The sequence below is a fragment of the Tinamus guttatus genome, unplaced genomic scaffold (assembly GCF_059628265.1).
Source record: "Tinamus guttatus ecotype Peru unplaced genomic scaffold, ASM5962826v1 Tinamus_guttatus_pri_ptg000096l, whole genome shotgun sequence".
In the NCBI taxonomy this organism is placed as follows: Eukaryota; Metazoa; Chordata; class Aves; order Tinamiformes; family Tinamidae; genus Tinamus; species Tinamus guttatus.
In genome coordinates, this window is record NW_028288630.1 from 402268 (window position 1) to 422963 (window position 20696).

The 20696-nt window shown below is 70.4% G+C and overlaps 4 protein-coding genes across 4 annotated transcripts; 1 reads left to right on the plus strand and 3 right to left on the minus strand.

Moving 5' to 3' along the window:
- Nucleotides 1–242: 242 nt before the first annotated feature.
- Nucleotides 243–2722, minus strand: ARF3 (ARF GTPase 3). The gene is made up of 5 exons (XM_088520676.1): nucleotides 2592–2722; nucleotides 1557–1712; nucleotides 1254–1364; nucleotides 1016–1140; nucleotides 243–409 (listed from the first exon to the last, which is right to left on the minus strand). The coding sequence occupies exons 2-5, from the start codon at nucleotides 1702–1704 to the stop codon at nucleotides 248–250; spliced, it is 546 nt and encodes a 181-aa protein (XP_088376802.1). The 5' UTR covers nucleotides 1705–1712; nucleotides 2592–2722; the 3' UTR covers nucleotides 243–247.
- A 4557-nt stretch (nucleotides 2723–7279) lies between these two features.
- On the plus strand, nucleotides 7280–9085 carry WNT1 (Wnt family member 1). The gene is made up of 4 exons (XM_088520643.1): nucleotides 7280–7380; nucleotides 7788–8041; nucleotides 8238–8503; nucleotides 8597–9085. Exons 1-4 carry the CDS (start codon nucleotides 7280–7282, stop codon nucleotides 9083–9085), a joined length of 1110 nt encoding a protein of 369 aa, XP_088376769.1.
- A 5148-nt stretch (nucleotides 9086–14233) lies between these two features.
- DDN (dendrin) lies at nucleotides 14234–15619 on the minus strand. The gene is made up of 3 exons (XM_088520715.1): nucleotides 15450–15619; nucleotides 14822–15369; nucleotides 14234–14518 (listed from the first exon to the last, which is right to left on the minus strand). Exons 1-3 carry the CDS (start codon nucleotides 15617–15619, stop codon nucleotides 14238–14240), a joined length of 999 nt encoding a protein of 332 aa, XP_088376841.1. The 3' UTR covers nucleotides 14234–14237.
- A 1205-nt stretch (nucleotides 15620–16824) lies between these two features.
- On the minus strand, nucleotides 16825–19197 carry PRKAG1 (protein kinase AMP-activated non-catalytic subunit gamma 1). The gene is made up of 12 exons (XM_088520677.1): nucleotides 19178–19197; nucleotides 19045–19099; nucleotides 18509–18612; nucleotides 18359–18440; nucleotides 18236–18294; nucleotides 18117–18162; nucleotides 17985–18039; nucleotides 17672–17798; nucleotides 17412–17577; nucleotides 17250–17287; nucleotides 17024–17170; nucleotides 16825–16946 (listed from the first exon to the last, which is right to left on the minus strand). The coding sequence occupies exons 1-12, from the start codon at nucleotides 19181–19183 to the stop codon at nucleotides 16842–16844; spliced, it is 990 nt and encodes a 329-aa protein (XP_088376803.1). The 5' UTR covers nucleotides 19184–19197; the 3' UTR covers nucleotides 16825–16841.
- Between the last annotated feature and the right edge of the window lie 1499 nt (nucleotides 19198–20696).

The following is a 20696-nucleotide window of genomic DNA, read 5'->3' on the forward strand; positions in this document are numbered from 1 at the left end:
CGGCAGGGAGGGGGGGTCCAGGGCCGGGCACCCGCCCCCCGGGGGGGCTCTGCCCCCAACCCCCATATACTTTTATATAGAGCTATATTTCCACGCACGCACACACGAGATCCAGGGGGGGCCCCAGAGGAAGAGGCGAAGCCCCAAGGCCGCCGGCACCCCAAAAAAGCGAGAAAAAAAAAAAAAACAGAGGGGGGGAAGAACTGGGCAGGGGGGCGGCCGGGCACGGGGGGGCCGCCGCCTCCGCTCACTTCTTGTTCTTGAGCTGGTTGGCGAGCCAGTCGAGGCCCTCGTAGAGCCCGTCGCCGCTCGTGGCACATGTGGCCTGGATGTACCAGTTGCGGTGGCGCAGGGAGTGCAGCCCCAGCTTGTCCGTGATCTCCGCCGCGTTCATGGCGTTGGGAAGGTCCTAGGGCAGAGCGACCCTAAGCAGCAGCCCCGGCATCACGGGGACGGGCACGGCCCGGGCACAGGGTGGCTAAAGCCCAGCCCTGATGCCATGGGGATGGGCACGGCTCTGATGCTGCGACAGCCAAGCCTCGACGCCATGGGAATGAGCATGGCCCAACACCACGGAGATGGGCACAAGGCTGATGCCAGCATGGCTGCGAAATCCCAGCCTTGATGCCGTGGGGATGGGCAGGGCCACATAGCCTGCTGAATGGCAGCCCTGAGGCCACAGAGATGGCAATGGCTCCAGTGCCATGGGGATGGGTATGGTCTTGCCGCGGGGGCTGACAAGCCCAACCTTGACACCATAGGGACAGGGACAGCCCCACCGCGCAGGCTGCTGAACCCCAGCCCCAATGCCACAGGGATGGGCATAGCCCTCATGCCACCCAGGGGCTATAAAACCCTAGGTCCAACACCACGGGGATGAGCACAGCCCTAACAGAAGGTCTCCAAAACGCCAGCCCTGACACTACAGGGATGGGCACGGTCCCACCATGGCAGGCTGTGAAACGCCAGCCCTGACACCACGGGAATGGGCCCGGTGGTGCCCCCCGACCCCCACCTGCTTGTTGGCAAAGACGAGCAGCACGGCGTCCCGCAGCTCGTCCTCCGCCAGCATCCGCATGAGCTCCTCGCGCGCCTCGTTCACCCGCTCCCGGTCATTGCTGTCCACCACGAAGATCAGCCCTGGGCAGGGGGACAAGGCCACGGCGCTGGGGACAGCACGGGGACCGCAAGGGGACGGCCCCGAGGGGGTGGGAGGCGCAGCCGGCCCCCCAGCCTGGCACACGGGCACCTACCCTGGGTGTTTTGGAAGTAATGCCGCCAGAGGGGCCGGATCTTGTCCTGCCCGCCCACGTCCCACACAGTGAAGCTGATGTTCTTGTACTCCACCGTCTCCACGTTGAAGCCTGCGGGCAACGAGGCAGGGGGAAACTGAGGCAGGCACGGCCACCTAGGCACCCTCATCCCATCCGACACCCCCTTGCCGCCCCAGCACCCATCCCAGCTCCTGCTGCCCTTCCAGGTGGGAATACAAGGCAGGAAGGAGCGAAGAAGCCCTAAGGGAGGCAGAGGGCCCAGGCGTGCGGGTGTCCGCACACCTATGGTGGGGATGGTGGTGACGATCTCGCCCAGCTTGAGCTTGTAGAGGATGGTGGTCTTGCCGGCGGCGTCCAGCCCCACCATGAGGATCCGCATCTCCTTCTTCCCGATGAGGCTCTTCAGCAGGTTCCCGAAAATGTTGCCCATGGCGGCGGCTCTGAGCGGAGGCGAAGCCGAGTCCTGCGGGGCACAGGGCAAGCGCTGGGGGTGGCCCCGGGCCCGGGGGGGCTGCAGGGAAACCCTGGGGGTGGGGTGGGGGGCTGCAGGGTTTGGAGACACCCTGTACCCTGGGGGGGGGGGCTGTAGGGACCCCCCTATGCCCTGGGGGGGGGGGGGGGTGTCTGTGTATCCAAGTCCTAGTGTGGGGGCTCCGGGGTGCACAGGACCCTCTCCAGGCCACGAGGGAGGGCGGGGGGAGCCCCTGCGTCCTGCTCGCTGACCCTCCCCACCGCGTGTCATGGGCGGGGGGGCAGCCCGGCCTGACCCCCCCCTCAGCCAGGAGCCCCTCCAGCCCGGGACTCCTCGGTCCCTGCCCCCAGGAGCAGGATCCAGGGGTCCCCAGCCCCCCCCCCAGGGCACCCCCACAGGGCAGCCCCCCCCCCCCCCCCCGCGCATGCGAAGCCCCCTCGGGTCGCACTGCGCCCCCCCCCCCCCACGGCGCCCCCCTCCCCAGCAGCGCACGCGCCGCCGCGCCCCCCCCGGCTCCCCCCCCCAGCATTGAAGGGTCCCCCCCCCCGCACCGCGCACACCCCCGCACCGCGCCCCCCGGTGCAACGCGCCCCCCCGCGCCGCGCAGCCCCGGTGCGGCGCCGCATCCGCCCCCCACAACGGTGCAACGCGCATCCCTCCCGGTGCACCGCTCCCCCCACCCCTGCACCGCTCCCAGACCCTCCCCCGGTGCAATCGCCCCCTCCCCCGGTGCAATCGCCCCCCCCGCCCGGTGCAATCCGCCCCCCCGGTGCAATGCAGGCGCCGCTCCCGGTGCAGCGCAGCCGCCCATGCAGCGCAACCGGGTCCCCCCCACGGCGCGGTACAGCCCCCCCAACCTGGTGCTGGTGCTGGTGCCGGTGCCGGTGCCTCCCCTCCGCCCCCAGCTGACTCTGCACCGCGTCCCGCCGGCCGGAAGCGGAGGCCCGAGCGCGCGCGGATCTCGCGAGAGCGCCCGTCCTCCCCCCCCCCCCCCCGCCCCGCATCACTCCCCCCCTCCCGGCTCCATCCCCGCCGCCCGCACCGGGCCCGGGGGCGCGGGGGGGGCGCGGAGCTCGCGAGAGCCGCGAGTCGTTTCCATGGCAGCGGCTGCAGCAGAGCCGGGGAGGGGGGAAACGGGGGGCGATGCCCGGGGCGGGGGTGCCTGGATGGGGGGCACGATGGGGGGGTCCGGATGGGGGGGGCACGATGGGGGGATGGGGCGCACGATGGGGGTGCCCGGGGTTTGGGTGCCCGGGGCGGGGGGGGCACGATGGGGGGCAGCAGAGGGGGGGTGAGGGAGAGGATGGGGTGGGGGGAGGCACCGCTGGGGGGGGGGGCTTCAGAGCAGGGACGGGGGTGGGGGGGAAGGGGGACACACAGGGTGCCCTGGGGGGTGTTCCTGGGGAGGGGGTGCAGGGTCCCGGGTGGGGGCACCCTGCACTGCACCCCCCCACACACCACGGTGTGCACTGCACGATGCTGCGCACTGCAGCCTGCGGCCTTGGGCGCTGCAGGGCCCGCACACTGCACTGCACTGCACTGCACTGCACAGCCCCCGTGCTGCACTGCACTGCACTGCACAGCGCACTGCGCAGCCCCCGTGCTGCACTGCACTGCACTGCACAGTGCACTGCGCAGCCCCTGCACTGCACTGCACTGCACAGTGCAGCCCCCATGCTGCACTGCACATAGCAAGGGCCTGGGCGCTGCACAGCCCCTGCACTGCACTGCACAGCGCACTGCGCAGCCCCCGTGCTGCACTGCACGTAGCAAGGGCCTGGGCGCTGCACAGCCCCTGCACTGCACTGCACTGCACACTGCGCAGCCCCCGTGCTGCACTGCACATAGCAAGGGCCTGGGCGCTGCACAGCCCCTGCACTGCACTGCACTGCACAGCGCACTGCGCAGCCCCCGTGCTGCACTGCACATAGCAAGGGCCTGGGCGCTGCACAGCCCCTGTGCTGCACTGCACAGCGCACTGCACAGCCCCTGCACTGCACGTAGCAAGGGCCTGGGCGCTGCGCAGCCCCTGCACTGGCAGTGGGTGACTGAGGCAGCTCAGGGCCCCCCTTCCTGAGCCCACCCAGCCCCGCTCCTGTCCCGGGCCTGGAGGAGGGGCCCAGGCTTCTGGGTCCCCCTTATTCAACTCGCTGCGAGGAGGGAGGGCCCCGTGCTCAGTCCCCCAGGGCCTCCCCGCGCTCCCTGCGTCTCCTCGGCTGTCCCGGTGCTCCTTCTCCTCCCCATGCGCCCCCCACAGCTCCATCCTTCCCGTCTGTCCCGGACCCGGCCCCCCTCCGTCCCCCTACCCGTCCCGCCATCCCTCTGTCCTTCCCTCCGGCCGTTTCCCGGTGCCGCCGCCGCCCCTCGCCTCCGCTCCCGGCCCAACCCCGCTCCGCCGCTCCCGGGGCCGCCCCGGGCCGCCCCTTCTCCGCCTGCTCCGTGCGGAGCCGTCCCGGCCCCGGGCCGTCCCCGCCTCTCCCCCCCGGGCAGGTAAGGCCGGGAGCACCGGCCGCCCCGACGGCTGCGAGAACCGCCGCGCGCTGCTGCCCGCCCGGTGCCCTCCGGTGCCGCCGCTGCCCGGGGCGAGGGTGGGAGGAGCGGGGGGGTTGTCCGGGAGGAGTGCGGCGGCCAGCGGGGCTAGTGCAGGACCCCGGACAGGGCCGCGCAAGGCGACCCGGGGGAGCGGACAGGGCTGCACCGGGGACACCGGCGACAGAGCGGGGGGAACGGGCAGGGCTGCAGGAAGCAACCGGGGACAGCGCGGAGGCTGCGGGGGGAGCAGCCAGGGGATGCGACAGCCCCGGGGATGGAGGAGACAGCGGGGCAGGGGGTGCCCGGCCTGTGCTGGACCGGGGCGGGGAGGTGGCGGGACCCGGGGGCAGCGGGCAGCGGCGGCGGGCGGGGCCGGGCCGGGGGCGGCGGGGCCGCCCGGTGTGTCATGTTCTTGGCACGGCCCGGGCGCAGCTGCGCGGGGCGCCCGAGAGCCCCTGCCGCCCGGGGCAGCGGGGCCAGCGCCCGACGGGCCCCCTACCCCCAGGGAAAAAAGGGGAAGGGGGAGATATGGCGGGGGAGAGGGATATAGCGGTGGAGGTCGCGTTTCGGCCCCGCCGGGGGTGGCCCGGCCCCGGCCAAGACCCTCCCGGCCGCGCCCCGGGGCCTCCCGGCGGCCGCTGACCTCAGCCCGGGAGCCGCTCCGGGGCGGCGGCGGGAGGGCGCGGACAGCGCCTGGCCCGGCCGCCGCCCCTGGGCCCCCCCCGGCTCCCCCGCGCCCCGGGGCACCGCGGCCGGGAGGCGGCGTTGGGGGGCGGCCCGGGCCGGGGGGGTCTCTGACGTCACCTGCACCTGCAATGAGCTGCCGGGTCTCAGCGTGGCTCTCTACGGGCAGGTAGGAAACTGAGGCAGAGCGGGTCCCGCGGGCCCCTGCCGCAGCCCCTGCTGCCATCTCCGTTGTGGTGACCCTGTCCCAGTCGAGCATCCCTCCAACCCAGCCTGTCTTTCCCTGCCTCTTGTATCCCTGTGCGCTAGGACCTGCACCCTCCACCCTCGCCCCGGCACTCTGGGGCCATGGGTGACATCAACTGCCCTGGGCCACAGGGGTGCAAATTCTGCGGTGGGGGCACATTTCTCCCCAAGCCCCTCCAGGTCGAATCCCACAGCCCCAGGCTGCACCTGGGGAGGGGAAGGGGTCTGCACCCCCCCACCCCAGGGGCAGGGGATGGCAGAGGGGTTCTCCCACCCCATAAGCCTGTGCTGGGCCCGGCTTTGTCCGGTCTTTAATTGAAAGTGGCTCTGGGGGCTCCTGAGAAGAAAGGGCGTTTCGGGGCCGTGACGGGATGAGCGGGGCTAATCCATCCCGCGCGCATGACTGGTCCGGGGAAACCGCGGCCGTGGGGATTAGGCCCCGGGCCGGACCCCACCACAAAGGGGCTCCCGAAAAGGGCTCGTCTCACGGCTGCGCAGCCTCCTCTTGTCACCCCAGAGCTGGACACAGCGAGGACAAAACCTGTGTGAGGTGTCAATGCACTCGCAGCACCCTGTGCACCTACAGCATGTCTGGGCCACCCCTCCTGCACCATCCCTGAATGTCTCCCTTCATCAGCCATATCTCTCCATGCCTCTTTCCGAGCATCCCTCCATCTACTCCTCCATCCTGCCTTTGCACCTCCCTCCCCTCCTCTGCCTCCCTTCATTCCTCCTGCTCTTCCTCCACTTCCAGATCCCTGCATCCTTCTCAGCCTCCAGCCCTCTGTTCATTCACTGCTCCAGCCCTCCATCTGTTCCTCCATCCCTGTCTATCCCTCCAATGTGCAGTGCTGGAGCCCCAGGGTCATAGGGGACCGATGGTCCAACAGCAGGGGCTGTACACCCATGTACTGGCTGGGAGACTCCAGGTTCCTGCGTCCCAGGCCAGTGCCAGCACTATCCTATCCCTCTCCGCAGGGCACGGACCAGTGGGGAGAATAGGGATTTGGGGGGAAAGGGGCCGGCCCCAGTGTTCCTGATGCAGCCGCGGGGGTCCTGCACCGCCCCCCCAGCCCCCCGCACCCTCCCCTCCCCGCTCCTCCCGGGCTGTCCCGGGACTGCACTATCTGGGCTGTCCCGGTTCCTGCACCTCCGGGCTATGCCGAGCTGTCCCACATCCCGCTCCCCGGGCTATCCCGGGCTATCCCGACCCGAGCTGTTCATGCATCCCGGGCTGTCCCGGCGCCCATTCCGCCCGCGCAGTCCGGAGCAGCCCGGAGCGGGGCTGCGTGGCGGGACCGGTACCGGCGGCGGGGCTGGCGGGCAGCCCCAGCCGAGCCCCCCGCGGCCGTCGGCGGGGCCGGGGCGCAGCCACCTGCCAGGCTAATCCGGGCCGTGACGGACAGGCCCGGCGCCGCCGCTCCCGCCGCCCCGTTAAGAGGTGCCGCGGCCCCGCCGCTCCCCATTGTTAGGGCGAGGACGCGGGCTGGCCCCGCACGGCGGGACCGGCCCATGGGGACCCTCCGCGCCGCCCCTATAAGAGGGAAGGGGCTGGAAGATGTTCCCGGGTGCTGAGCGCTGCGCACCCGCCTCGCCTCTCCTCGCCGCCTCCCCGGGGAGCCACCGCGTCCCGGGCACCGGCACCGAGCACTGGGCACCGGCAGCCCGTACTAGCGTCCCGAGCATCAGCACCAGGCTCCGGGCACCGCGCAACGACAGCCCGCGCTGGGCACCGACACCGAGCACCGGGCTCCGGACAGCGCGCACTGCCCGTCCGCACCAGAGCACCGGCAGCAGCGTCCCGTGCACCGGGCTCCGTGCACGGAGCGTCCACAGCAGCAGCGCCCCGAGCACCGCGCCTCGGACACCGCGCACGGAGCTCCCGCCTCCGCGCTCCGGGGGCCGGTCCTGCGCCCCCCGCCCGCCGCTGTCCGGTGCCCGCGGCCCCCCGCGGCCCGCCGAGCCGCCCGCGCCCCGCGCGCCCGGAAACACGCGTGGATGTAGCGGCCGGGCCGGGGGCTCCGCGGCACCATAAATACCCCGGCGGGCGCTCTCCCTCGCACTCGCCGCCATGCGCCCCGCCGCGCTGGCCCTGGGCTGGAGGACGCTCTGGGCGCTCGCGCTCTCCTCCCTCTCCAACACGTTGGCGGTGAATAACAGCGGCCGGTGGTGGTGAGTCCGGCACGGAGCCACCGGGACGGCTTCGGCCCCGACAGCGGCCCCGGGGCAGCCCGGGCTGTCGCTGCGCCGTGCGCCCCGTCGCGGGAGCCGGAGCCGAGCGCCGGGGAGCGGGAGGAGGGACGGGGCGTCCCGCTGCCGGCGCGGACGGGCTCTTGGGCTGGGGCTTTGCGACGGGTCGGGCTGAGAGGGGGTGGCAGGGAAGGGATTTGGGGACCGGGGAACTGCTGGACTGGATTCTGTCCCCTGGGGGAGCTAGCGCTGAGCACGGCGCAAGGGAAGAGGTGACACCTGGGAGCCGGATGCCTGGGTCCCACCGGGGGAGCGGGGAGGACGGCAGGGCGGCGGGTGCCTCTGCAGAACCCCCCCCTTCCCCGCTGACCGCGGCGTGTGCCCTGCAGGGGGATCATCAACGTGGCCTCCTCCACCAACCTGCTCACGGACTCCAAGAACGTGCAGCTGGTGCTGGACCCCAGCCTGCAGCTGCTGAGCCGCAAGCAGCGCAAGCTGATCCGCCAGAACCCCGGCGTGCTGCACAGCGTCAGCAGTGGCCTCCAGAGTGCCATCAAGGAGTGCAAGTGGCAGTTCCGCAACCGCCGCTGGAACTGCCCCACCTCGCAGGGACCCAACATCTTCGGCAAGATCGTCAACCGTGGTGAGACCGCGGGTGGCGCGGGCGGGGGAACGGAGGCACCGGGAGGGCTCACGTTGGGCTCCCGCCTGGGAGCCTCAGAGGGTGCTATGGAGCTTCTCAGATAGAATGAACCCCATGCGGAGCCCTTTGCACTGAGGCTGGCGGGTGCCCCCCAGCCTGTTCCTGAGCCCCCGTTCCCCCCCACCCACACATACAGGATGCCGGGAGACAGCCTTCATCTTCGCCATTACCAGTGCTGGCGTGACGCACTCGGTGGCACGGTCCTGCTCCGAGGGCTCCATCGAGTCGTGCACCTGCGACTACCGGCGCCGTGGCCCTGGCGGCCCCGACTGGCACTGGGGTGGCTGCAGCGACAACATCGACTTCGGGCGCCTCTTCAGCCGGGAGTTTGTGGACTCCAGCGAGAAGGGCCGGGACCTCCGTTTCCTCATGAACCTGCACAACAACGAGGCCGGACGCATGGTGAGGGCTGCAAGGGCCATGGGGGAATTATGTGGGGGGGATGCAGGACCAGCTGCAACCTCCTCCTTTGCAACCCTCCCCTTGCCTGCGCAGACCGTCTTCTCGGAGATGCGGCAGGAGTGCAAGTGCCACGGCATGTCCGGCTCATGCACAGTGCGCACGTGCTGGATGCGGCTGCCCACCTTCCGCGCCGTGGGTGACTTCCTCAAGGACCGCTTCGATGGTGCCTCGCGTGTCATCTACGGCAACAAGGGCAGCAACCGGGCGTCGCGCGTGGAGCTGCATCACCTGGAACCTGAGAACCCGGCGCACAAGCCACCCTCACCCCACGACCTCGTCTACTTTGAGAAGTCACCCAACTTCTGTACCTACAGTGGCAAGACAGGCACGGCGGGCACAGCCGGGCGCTTCTGCAACAGCTCCTCGCCGGGGCTGGACGGCTGCGAGTTGCTGTGCTGCGGGCGCGGATACCGCACGCGCACCCAGCGCGTCACCGAGCGCTGCAACTGCACCTTCCACTGGTGCTGCCACGTCAGCTGCCTGAACTGCACCAACACGCAGGTGCTGCACGAGTGCTTGTGAGCGGCGGGACCCCCCGAGGGGGGCGCGTCCCCCCGATGACGGGGGCCCGGCCCCGGGGACGCGGTGCTGGCAGCCGCCCCACCGCACGGTTTGCTTCTTGCTGTAAATAAAATATTTATTGTGGACGGTGGGATGCTGGGTCCCCCGGGCCTCTCCGGGCCCCACCGTCCCTGTGCTTTGCTGGCCCCAGGCCCTGTTTTTTATAATTAAAGAAGAAGATAATAATAATAATAATAAATAATTATTGCTTTGTTACAGGTTTCATTAGCCTTTAGGGAAGAATAAAGGATATATTTTTATCAGTCCTGCCCTTTTTCTGTCCCGGGGTGCAGGGGGGTGGGAGGATGTGGGGAGCAGCGGCGGGGGGGGCTGATGTGTCACTCCCTCCAGCCGGGCAGCTGTCCAAGTGTCTGTTCATCCATCCGTCCATCCATCTCCCCATCCTCTCTGCATCCAGCCATCCACCCCATCCATCCATCGCCCTCTATCCGTCCCCCCCAGCACATCTGTGTGTGCCCCCTGCTGCTCCCTGCACCCCCCCCCATCTCTTGGCCGGCCTCGCTGCCGCCACCAGGCCCAGGGTGGCCATCACCATGGCGCCTGGGCTGCGGGGCTGCGGCCCTGGAATTTGCTGGGGGTGGTGGGGCTGGTGCCGCCGGGGCCGGGGGCCGGTAGCGGCCGCGGGAGGTACAAGACGGCAGACAAGGAATGAGCATCGTCCATCACGGCTGCCGGCCGGGGCTGACGGCTCCCCCCGGCTCCGGGGGACGAGAGGGGCAGGGGGGGGGCACTAACGTTCCTGCCGCCCTCATCCGCTGGGAAGCGCCGTGGCTCCGTGGCCTGGTGGGATCCTGCCAAGGTGAGAATCCCCTGGATGGGAGTCTCCTTGTCCCATTGGGAAGGGGATCCCAGTGGGATGAGCCTCTGCTCAGGGCAGGTGTCCCATCAGAGGTGACATCCTATGGGAATGGGCATCCTGCCTGTCTGGGAGTCCCTCAGGACAGGAATCCTCCCACGATGGGTATCCCACCAGGGTGGGTCTGGAGGCACGGCTTGCATCCTGTGGGAATGGGTATCCCACTGGGGAGAGTATCCCATGGGAACATGTATCCCACCAAGGAGGGAATCCCATGGGAATGAATATCCCACCAGAGAGGGAATCCCATGAGGATGAACTTCCCTCTGGGATGGCCATGGTGCCTGCCAGCAGTCCAGGTAAATCCCAGGGCTTTTTCACCATGGCAAAATCCCCATATGGGGAGGGTCCAGCCTGGCCGCGGGGTCCCGGGAACCTCTCACGGGGCCTCTTGGGGCCACTCACATCAAAGGCTGCAGATGACTCCGCGAGCAGAAATATCCCCGGAGCCGATAGTGGAAAAGTTGATGTTTCGAGTGTAAGGAGGCGGGGGGAAAAAAAACCAGGGGCCCCTCTGTCCGTGCCAGGGCCAAAACACTCCCTGGTGTGGTAAAATAAAATAAAGCAATGTGAGAAAAAAACGACTGGAAAGGAACAGCCCGAAATAACCCGCCGAGCATCTCCTGTCTGCCGGGAGTTATCTGTCTGCTAAATTCTGCACACGCGGAGGGCATGAAAATAGCCTGTTTTCCTGTGGTAGCAAGTCAGGAATATAGATAATGACATTCGCATAAGTCACCTCTGTTACTCAGCTTTTCCTGTGCGCCGGTGACCGCTCGGCACCTTGGGCAGCCGCGACCCCCGGGCGGGCAGGGGCACCCCGGGCGCTGCGCCCGGCCGCCCGCTGCAGGGTGCAAAACCTCCCCGGCTTTTATAAATACACCCGGGAGCTGGAAATAGCCCTTCTGGCAGTGGCGGCGCTGGGAAACGCCAGCCCCGCCTCCAGGGAGCCAGCCCGTCACATCTGGGAAGCCAGGCAACATCTGGATGCTGGCCACCAGCTCTGCCGGGGCCGCCAGGCCGGGCAGTGCCCGGACATTGGGATCCCCCTGGCACAGGGCTGGGATGGCAGCTGTGCTACTGTGGGAAAGTGCCCAGATGTGCAGGGAGGTGTAAGGAGCGGTGCCTGGCTGGGTGGCAAGACACAGCAGTGTCACAGGTGCAGGATGGTGAGAAGAAGCAGTGTCACATGTGTGGGATGGGGAAAAGAGGTGCCCAGATGTGCTGGGCAGAGTAAGCCACAGTGCCCAGATATGCAGGATGGGTTAGGACAGTGCAGAGATGTGTGGGACAGGGACAGGACCATATCCAGATGTGCAGGACAGGGAAAGGGATAGTGCCTAAATGTGCAGGAGCAGACAGGGCCATTCCCAGCTTCACAGAGCAGGGGTCAGACCATGCCCAGATGTTCTGGGCAAGGATAGCATCCTTCCCAGGTGTGCAAGATGGGAAAGACCCGTGCCCAGATGTGCAGGACGGGCCAGGACCATGAAGCCCTCCCCGATGCCACCGGTGGGAACCCCCCGTTCTCGCACTATTCCCCCGCGGCGGCACCGCCCCCCCCCGGGGCCGGGCGTCGCGGGCTCGCGCCCCCGCCAGTCGCCCGTCCCGTCCGGCCGCCCCCAGCCCCACAATCCGCCACATTCCTCCGGCGCGGGGCCAACGCGCCCAGCAACCGTGGCAGGTCTGGCCTCTAATCCCCGGGCATGCCAGGCCCGGGGGGACCGTCGCCGTCACCCACTCCCCGATAGGTGACCAATGCCCGAGACGAACAATTAGGGACAAAGCCGGAGCCGCCGGGGGGCTAACGCCGGCCTTCACGGGTGCCTTGTGCGGCATTCGGCGAGTTTAATGAATTGTCCATCACTCCTTTCAGCTCCGCTCGCCCGGGCTGGATTAATCTGAGAAGCCGCAGTGGGGTAGGAGCCGCTAAGCCTGTATTTATTACTCTGCCATTGTAACTAATTGAGGTAATTATCTGTGACTCCAGCCCCGCGCAACAATGCGCCATTCACGGCCCCCCCTCCCGCCGCCCGCCGCCGCGGGGCCTGGGAGAGCCCGGCCGCGGGCACGCGTGGGACCCGCTCCGCAAGGCGCCGGTACCGGAGCATCCATGGGCCGTGGCCGGTACCGGGCCATTCATTGCCCCAGTCGGCAGGTACCCGGTTGGTGCCTGTTCACGCACGGGCAGTGACAGCGGGTTGCACCCCGGCCTCCTAGCATCCCCGTGCACCCGGGATCGGAGCCCGCTGTCCGCTCCCCGCCGGTGTCCCCCGGGGCTAACCGGCTGAGCGGCGACATCTGGCGGCCACGGGGGACGCCGCGCTCCGGGGCAGGTGCCACCGGTGGCCGGTACCGGGCAGAGCCCCCGGGCACCCCCGACCCGCTCCTACTCCCGCCCCGGGCACTATCCGACCCTGCGCAAGCGCCTTCCCCCTTGCACAAACGCCTCCCCCCGCTTACACAAGCACCTCTCTCCTTGTACAAGCACCTCGCACCATGCCAAGGCCGCCTGTCACACGGGGTGTCCCCAAGCCTCGCTGACACCTGCCGTGGCAGGGGCACAGCGTGACAGGGCCTTTCCCGGCGCCGTGCATCGCTTCCGTGCAGTTTGCACGCGCACTTTGCACGCGGGCATGCAGCCCGTGGGCTTGCACAGGGAGACAGGCACACGCTTGCACTTGCATGCGCCCCCCGGGCACCCCCGAATGCTGACATTTCCACTAAGCCAGTGCCTGTTCGCATTTCTCCCCCCTACACACACGCATGTGTCCCCGCGTGTCCATGCACACGCGTGCGTGCCAGGCTAGGGGTCCCCGCGCCTCCCTCCCTGTTTTGGGTGGCGGCGGGGCCGGGGACGGCCCTGGTGCCAGCCCGAGCCCGAATTAGCAGCTCATTTTCTCGGCAGGGAGGCAGGGAGCGGGGAGCGGTTGGGGCTGGAGCGGAGCACGGGAAGGGCCGCGGCTTCTTCCCCCGTGGCCCAGCACCCTGGGGACCCTCCGCTGCCTCCAGCCTGGAGCAACGTGGGTGCCCTATAGCTGGGATCCGGATCCCACCATCCCGGAGCAACGTGCGTGCCGCATAGCTGGCACCCGGGTCCCTCACCCCGGAGCAATGTGGGTGCCCAACTGTTGGCGCCCATGGGGTGCTGTCCTGTGGCCCAGGCTAAAATTACCGGCGTGACTCAGAGCTAGCCGGACACCGGGGCCACGCGAGTGTCGGGAGTGGCACCTGGACGCGCGTGGGAGCAGCGGGACAGACCGAGGGAACACGCGGGGGAGCGGCGGGACAGACAGGGGGACACGCGTGGGAGCGGCGGGCTCCCCCCGGGGCGCGGAGGCCCTGGACGCCTGGGTCCCCCGCGCCGTGACCCGGCGGCCGCCAGCAGCGGGATAATGACAGGGCGGGGGGGCGGGGGAGGCGCTGGTTTTAAATAACGTGCAAATTGGCCGCGGGGTTTGTGCGGTTTCCTCTGGGCGCGGGGATCCTCCCCCCCCGCGCCGTGACTCAGAGCTGGCGGCGGGGGGGCCGCCCCCCACCCGTGACTCACCCCCCGGGGAGCCCGGGGCCGCCCCGCCGCGTCCCCACCGTGTCATTACCGGGGAGTCGGCGGCACCGGCGGCCTCCCCTGCCGGACGCGTGGGCCCGCTCTCGGGAGGACGTGGACGGGGCGCTGGGGATGCCCGGGCACCGCACGCAGCTCCTGCCCCGCCCCGAGCGCAAGCACAGGGGTCCTGCGTGTCCCCCTCTCCCGTGGACCTGTCCCCTTGTCACTGTCATACACATCCCTGCACGTTCTCTGCTATGTCCCCATCTTATAGACAGCTTTGTGTGCATCCCCGGTGGCACCGTCATTCACCTCTCCGTGTCACCATCACACAGGTCCCCGTGCCCCGTCGCGTGTCTTCGTGTGAGCCCTGCCCTTGTCCCCTACCTTGCTACATTACAGGGCTGCTCGTGTATCACCTTGTGTCACCATCGTGTTCCCATTGCGCTGAACCCCATTCCCACGTCACCACAACAGCTGCCCCCAGTGCGCTGGGCCCCGTGTCCCTCCGTGTCCCTCCGTGTCCCCACCCGTGTCCCCCCCCCCGCAGACGCCACCCGGGCGGTCACAGGGATCCCCGCAGCTTTATTGCAGTCACAGCCCGCGGGAAGCGCCAAGCCCCGCCCCCGGCAGGACACGCCCGCGAGGCCCCGCCCCTTTCCGTGGCCACGCCCCGCCAAGCCCCGCCCCTAGGCGCAGGCGGTGGCCCCGGCGCCCTCCAGGCTGCTGGAGCTGCTGCTGCTCCAGGCGCGGGTGTCGCGACAGCGGCGACAGCTCCCGGCGCTCCGCGGGGCCTCGGCCTCCGAGTCCGAGTCGGGCGCCGTGTGTCGCCGGATGCGCGACACGGCCTCCCGCAGGTCCTGCGCGTAGAGCGCCGGGCGCCGCGCGTACGGGGGGTGCCGCGGCGAGACAGGGCCCCCCCGCGACACCGGGGACCTGGGGGGCACCCAATGGTCCGGGGACCCAGGGACTTCCCGGTGCCTTGGGGACCCGGACACCCTCCAAGGACCCGGGGACCTGGAGACACCCAGATGCCGCGGGAAGCCCGGGGACCCCGGACGCCCTGGGGATCGGGGGACCCCGCGCTGTCCCGGAGACCTGGACCCCTCCCGCTGCCTTGGGGACCCAGGGAGCTGCCACCGTCCCGGGGATCCCGGGGCTCCCCCGCGCGGCCCCGGGCTGCCCAGGGGCGGGGAGGCCGCGGCGGGAGGAGCGGCCCGCGCGGCCCCCGCCGGCTCCGGCTCCGGCCGCGGGCTGGGGGCGGGGGCCCGGCCCGCGGGGCCGCCCCCGACGTAGCGGACCTGCTCGCGGCGGGGCGGGGGGACGTACTCGGCCCGCACGCGCACGCGGGTGGCGTCGATGACAAAGTGGCCCCCGGACGCCCTCCGCGGGCCCTGGCGACCCCGGGGGGACGCGGCGCGGGGCAGCGTCTGGCTGCGGCCCCAGCGCGGGGGCGGCCGCCGGGGCCGGGCCTCGGTGGCCGCCCGGGGCAGCGTGTGACTCCAGCGGGCCGGGGGGGCCCGGCGGGGCGCGGGGGGGCGCAGCGTGCGGTGGGGGCCGTCGTAGGCGGGGGGCGACACGTAGGGGGGGGGCCCGGGCCGCCGGGCCTGGGCCATGCGCAGCATGTGGGCCTCGTAGCTGGGGGGGCCCGGCCTGCCCCCCGGCACGGCCTGGGGGGGGGCCGCCCCCCACGGCGGCTCCCGGGGCCGAGGCGGGCGGCCTGGGGGGGGGTCCTGCTGCCCCCAAGCGCGGGGGGGCACCGGGGGCTCTGCCAGGGGCCGAGGGGGCCCCAGCTCCGCCACGAAGCTCCGCTCCAGGTACCTGCAACACAGAGAGGGGACACGGTGGCCGTGGGACCCGCGACACCCACGCGTGCGTCCCCCCCGGCCCCGCTCACTCACGCGAACTCGCCGGCGACGCTGCGGTAGGTCCAGGGCTGGGGGGGGCGGCAGGCGGCAGCCATGGGCGCCCCGGGGCTGCAGCAGGACACGGTGTCGATGTGCAGCAGCAGCAGCCGCGTGCGCTCGCGGAGCCGCAGGCGCCCGGCGCCCGCCGCGGGGCCCCCCGCCATGGGCGCCCCCGGGCCCCGCTCTGCCCGCGCTGCGTCCCCGTCCCCGCTCCCAGAACAAGGCGCCGCCGGTGCCGGCGGGTCTGGGCCTGCCCGAGCCCACGGGCCCGTGCGGGCGGCCGCGCTCCCTGCCCGGTGCCGCCAGCCGCCCCGGGAGGAGCGGGGGGCCCTGGGATCCCTTCCGCCCCCCCCCCAGCTTGCGACGAGCCGGGCGGAATTGCCGGGTTTGGCACCGCGCGCTGCAGCCCACGCGGGCTCCGCGCGGAGCTTAGCAACCCTCCGGCGGCGGCATGGCAACCGCAGCGGCACCGGCACCAGAAACGGCACCGGCACCGGCACGTGCCCCCGGCGCCGCCGCTGGCAACCCGGCACTGTCACCATCCCCGTCCAGCTCTCACCTGGAGCCCCACGAGCCACCGCAGGCCCCGTGCCGGCCGGGAGCTCCGCCGGGAGCCGGGAGCTCAGCCCGGAGCCGGGAGCTCAGCCGGGATCCGGGAGCTCCGCCGGGAGCCGCTGGCTGGAGGCTCCGGCCTCCCCCCGGGCCGGGAATGTGCCGCGCTCAGCAGGGCCAGGCCTGGCGCCTCCCCGGCCCTCGCCGCAGCCCCCAGGGCCAGGCCCTGTCCCCCCATCCTGTCCCCAATCCCGGCCTTTGAGAAAAGCCACGAGCGGAACAAACAGGGATTTAGGGAGCTGGCGCGGCTCAGCAGATTCCCGGTGTCCCGGACCCCCCGGAGAGCCCGCAGGGAAGGGGCACAAGGCGGGTGCCAGGGCTGGGCTTTATTAGCGGTTTCTCTCCACGTGCACAAGGGGTGAGGGGTGAAGACGCTGCCCGGCGCCGGGGGGGCCCGTGGGCACCGGGGACAGGGGCAGCCCCGGCCCAGACGGAGCAAAGTGAAACCAACAAGTGAAGCCCCGCGTGGGGGCAGCCAGCGGGGAAGGTGACAGGGGCCGGCAGGGCCGGATGCCGGTGGGACACAGGGGGTGGCCGAACTCATCCCTAATTCTGTGACCTGCTCCGGGCAGCGCCAGCCCCACGGGGTCCCGGGGGGGCTGCCTGGAACCGCCCCCCAGCTCGGCTGGGGGCAGCCCCCCGGCGGGCGGTTATTGCTGGTGTTGCTGGTGAGTGGGACCCCCCTGCCCCCAGCCCCGGGGAGGGGGCGCAGGGGGGGCAGGAGAGTGGGGCAGGGGGGGCAGCAGGACCTCCCCCCCAGCCGCCGTCACCGGGTCAGGGCTTGGGCCCCTCCGGCAGAACCAGGGCCTGCAGGATGTCCGAGAGGGACACGATGCCCTTGACCACGTCGCTCTCGTCCACCACCACCAGCCGGTGCACCTGGGACGGGGCCGGGGGGTGAGGGCGGCGGGGGCCGCGGGGGCTCCGCGGCGCCCGCCCGCCGGGGACGGGGCTACCTCGGCCTCCACGAGGCGGTTGATGATGGTCTCCAGCGTCTCGTGCTTGTAGCACTTGAGGACGCCCTCGAAGTAGTGCGAGCGGTGCTGCAGCGCCCGCGTCACCGTCACGTCCAGGTTGTTGTAGGTCTTCTCGGCCGCCAGGTTCTGGGGCGGGCAAGGGGGCTGCGGAGATGCCCGGGCCCCCGCAGGCCCCCCCATCCTGGGTCCCCCCCCAGGTACTTACGATGACGTCAAACTTGGAGTAAATATCCACAACCCGGCCTGGCCAAGGGGAGAAGCGGCTGGTGAGAGGGGCCCAAGGCCCCGTGATGGCCGTTTAGGGACAAGAGGGGCGCCCGGTGTCACCCCCCGTGGCCGGTGTCACCCCCCGTGGCCGGGCGCTCACCCGAGTCGTCGACGACGGGCAGGGCGGACACGCGGTGCTGCACGAAGATGCCCAAGGCCACGTAGATGGGCGTGCTGGTGCGCACCACGGCGATGTTGCTGTACGTGCCGATCTGCAGCTCCGCCAGCGTCTTGGCCATGAACTCGGGCTTTGGGACCTCCGTTATCTGCAGGGGATGGGGACAGGGACAGCGCCCTGGTGACCTGCTGCCGCCCGGAGCCGCTTCGTCTCCTGCCACCGCAGTGCGAGGTGGGACTTACGAAGAGCTTGAGGAACTTGAGGATGCGCTTGTGGGTGAGGATGTAGAGCGTGTTGCCCGAGTCGGGGTCGATGACGGGCAGGCGGTGGATCTTGTGGTGGATCAGGGACGTGACGGCGTCGAAGAGGCTGTGGGAGAGCAGGGGCAGAGCGGGAGCAGCAGCTCCGGGCAGGGGAGGCCAGGGCAGGCTGGGGACGGCGCTGCCCCGGACAAGGGGACCCGGGGAAGCTCCTGTGCAACCGCAGCCACAAACCCCGGGGTGTCCAACGCCGAGGTGGCCCCGAGGGGACGGTCCAAGCCCCCGCGGCGCTTACCTGGCGCTGGGGGAGATGCAGACCAGCGGCTTGAAGGAGTCTTGCAGGTAGACCTCTGCGGGGAGAGACGTTGGGGCCGCGGGCAGCACCGCGGGGCCGCGGGCCGCTCCGCGCGGGCGGCGCCGCCCTCACCTCTCCACGTCTCTATTTTATGCTCCTCCAGCTCGTAGATCTGCACCTGGGCGGGGGGACGGGGCCGTGAGCGGGGCGGCCGCGGGGCCGGCAGGGTCCCCGCGCCCCCTGCTCCTCACCATGGGCGACTTGTAGTAGCGGTGCAGGATGTTGATGAAGTCGGTGATGGTCAACATCCCTGCGGGACGCGGCGTGAGCGGCAGCGCCCGCCCGCGCCCGCCCCCGGCCCGCGCCGCGCTCACCCACGAAGCTCTGCTTCCTGCTGTCCCACAGCGGGGCCGCCCGCACGCCGTTGGTGACCAGCGCGAAAAAGGCCTTCTTCACCTGCAGGAAGGCGTCAGGGGGCGCGGGGCGCCCGGGACGGCCGCGGCGCCCAGGACGCCCCGACCCACCTGCAGGGAGGTGTCGAACACGACGAGCTTGGAGCTGGTGGGGATGAGGTCGTAGCAGCAGTGGGACTTCATGAAGCCGCTGTAGACGCCGCTCGGGGACTGCCCTGCGGGGGGGACGGGCGAGCGCGGCCCAGGGTGAGGGGACGGCCCCGGGGATGCCCCCGAACCTGTTAGCGCCCCAAACCTGAGGCAGTGCCTGGACACCATGGCCTGGAGCCCCTCTGAGCCCCGGGACACCCCAAAACGGGGCTCTGGGACACCCCAAATCCATTGACATCCTACACGCACAGGATATTCCAATCCTGAGGCATTCCCAGGCCGTTGGACATCGCAAACCGGGGGTCCTAGGGCACTCCAAGCCCCAAAACAGGGCTCTGGGGCACCCCAAATCCATGGACACCCCAAAGCGGGGACGCCCCAGTCCTGGGATCCGGGACCCCCGGAACCCGGGACACCCGGAACTCTGTGCCCCGGGGCGACTCGTCCCTTGGGACCCCCCAAGTTGTGACCCCGGCTCACCCCGCTGCCGGCCTCACCTTCCGGTGCCGCCGGCTCCTGCTCCGCCGGGCTCTCCGCGGCCGGACCGGGACCCTAGGGACGCGCAGGGGGACGGGTCGCACCGGGCCGGACCGAACCCGCGGCCCCGGTGCGCCCGGTCCCGCTTCTCACCTCCATGGTGCCCGGTCCGCGCCGCCGCCGCGCTTCCGCTTCCGCCCGGCGCGAGCCCGCCGGCTTCCGCCAGCACCGGCCACGTGGCCGGAAGCGCGCCGCCCGCCCGCGACCGCGCGGCGACCTTTCACCTCCCGCCGGGTCACGGGGTTGGGGGGGGGGCGGGGCTGGGGTCCCCGGTGTGGGGGGGGGGGTCACCGGGGACCCCCCGGGGACGTGTCGAGGCGCTGTCCCCCCCATCCCCCCGGGTCGGTACCTCCCCCCCCCCCCGGTGGTCCCGTGTCCCCGAGCGAGCGGACGCAGGCGGCTTCTCACGCGCTTTATTTTAAAATAACATCCAGTGGTTTCGGTATTGGTAAAAACGGGTTTTCTACAGGCCCCGGGCTATGTACAGCTCTCAAAGTTAAAGTTTCTCCTTATATTTTTTTTTCTTTAAAACTTTCTCAGCCCCCACCCCCAGTTTTTTAACTTTTTTTTTTCTTTTTAACCTTAAACCTTTTTTTTTCTCTGTTTTTTGCAGCTTTGACGACTTCGCGGAAGCAGCTCCACGGAACGGCCCGGGGGGGGGGCCCAACTCGCCGCTCTGCTCCAGCCGCGGCCCCCCCGCCCCCCCCGCGCCGGGTGTTTGTGCGTTAAAGAGACGCGGGGCCCCCCGGGGGGGGAGGGGGCCGTAACGCCCCCGCGCGGCCCCCCCCGCGCTCGGGTTTTAAAAATACCCCCCCGCCCCCCACGTTGCCCCCGCGCCCCAAATCTCAGCCCAGCAGAGCACAACGAGCCCCCCGCCCCCCACTCTAGTATATACAATATAAGGTATAAATAGATAAATAACCTGCCCCCCCCTGATCCCCCCGTGCCACCGTGGGACACACGGGTGGGGGGGGACGAGCGGGGCAGCCCCCCCGCGACGGTGCCGGCCCCCCCAGCTCAGTCTGGGGGTGGGGGGGGAGCGGGTCCCACACCCCCCCCCAGCCTTGGCAGCCGTCACAGGGGACAAGGGGGTCCCAGCATCGCCCCTTCCCCGCGGACCCCCCGCCACCGCCAGGGGCTTTTCTGCACGTGCAGCCACGTCCACGGGAGGGGACAGGGGACACGAGAGACGCCGCGTCCCCCTCCCCATCACAGGGAGGGGACGGGAGGGGGGAAAGGGGGGCGGCCGCTCCGGGGAGGGCGGCTGCGGGTCAGGGGGTGCTCACATTAAAAACCGACGACGACGAGAAGAACAAGTAATAAAATAAAAGGAAAAAAAAAAAAAGAAAGAAATCTAACACTTAAAATGAGGTAGGTTTGGGTGCAGAAGCTCCTTGTGTCTGTCGGGGGCCGGGGCGCGCTCGCCGCGCGCCCGGCGCTCTCGTCCACGCGCACAAACAGAAAGAGATCCGAGGAAGCGAGCGGGGCCCGGCCGCCGGCGGCGGCGGCGCAGGGCCCGGATTGTCGAGCTCAAGGAGTCTGTGTTACCTTGGTACGTAGCGAGCAAATATTATTCAAAGTTTCTCGGTTCTAAAAAGCCGGGGCCGGCGCC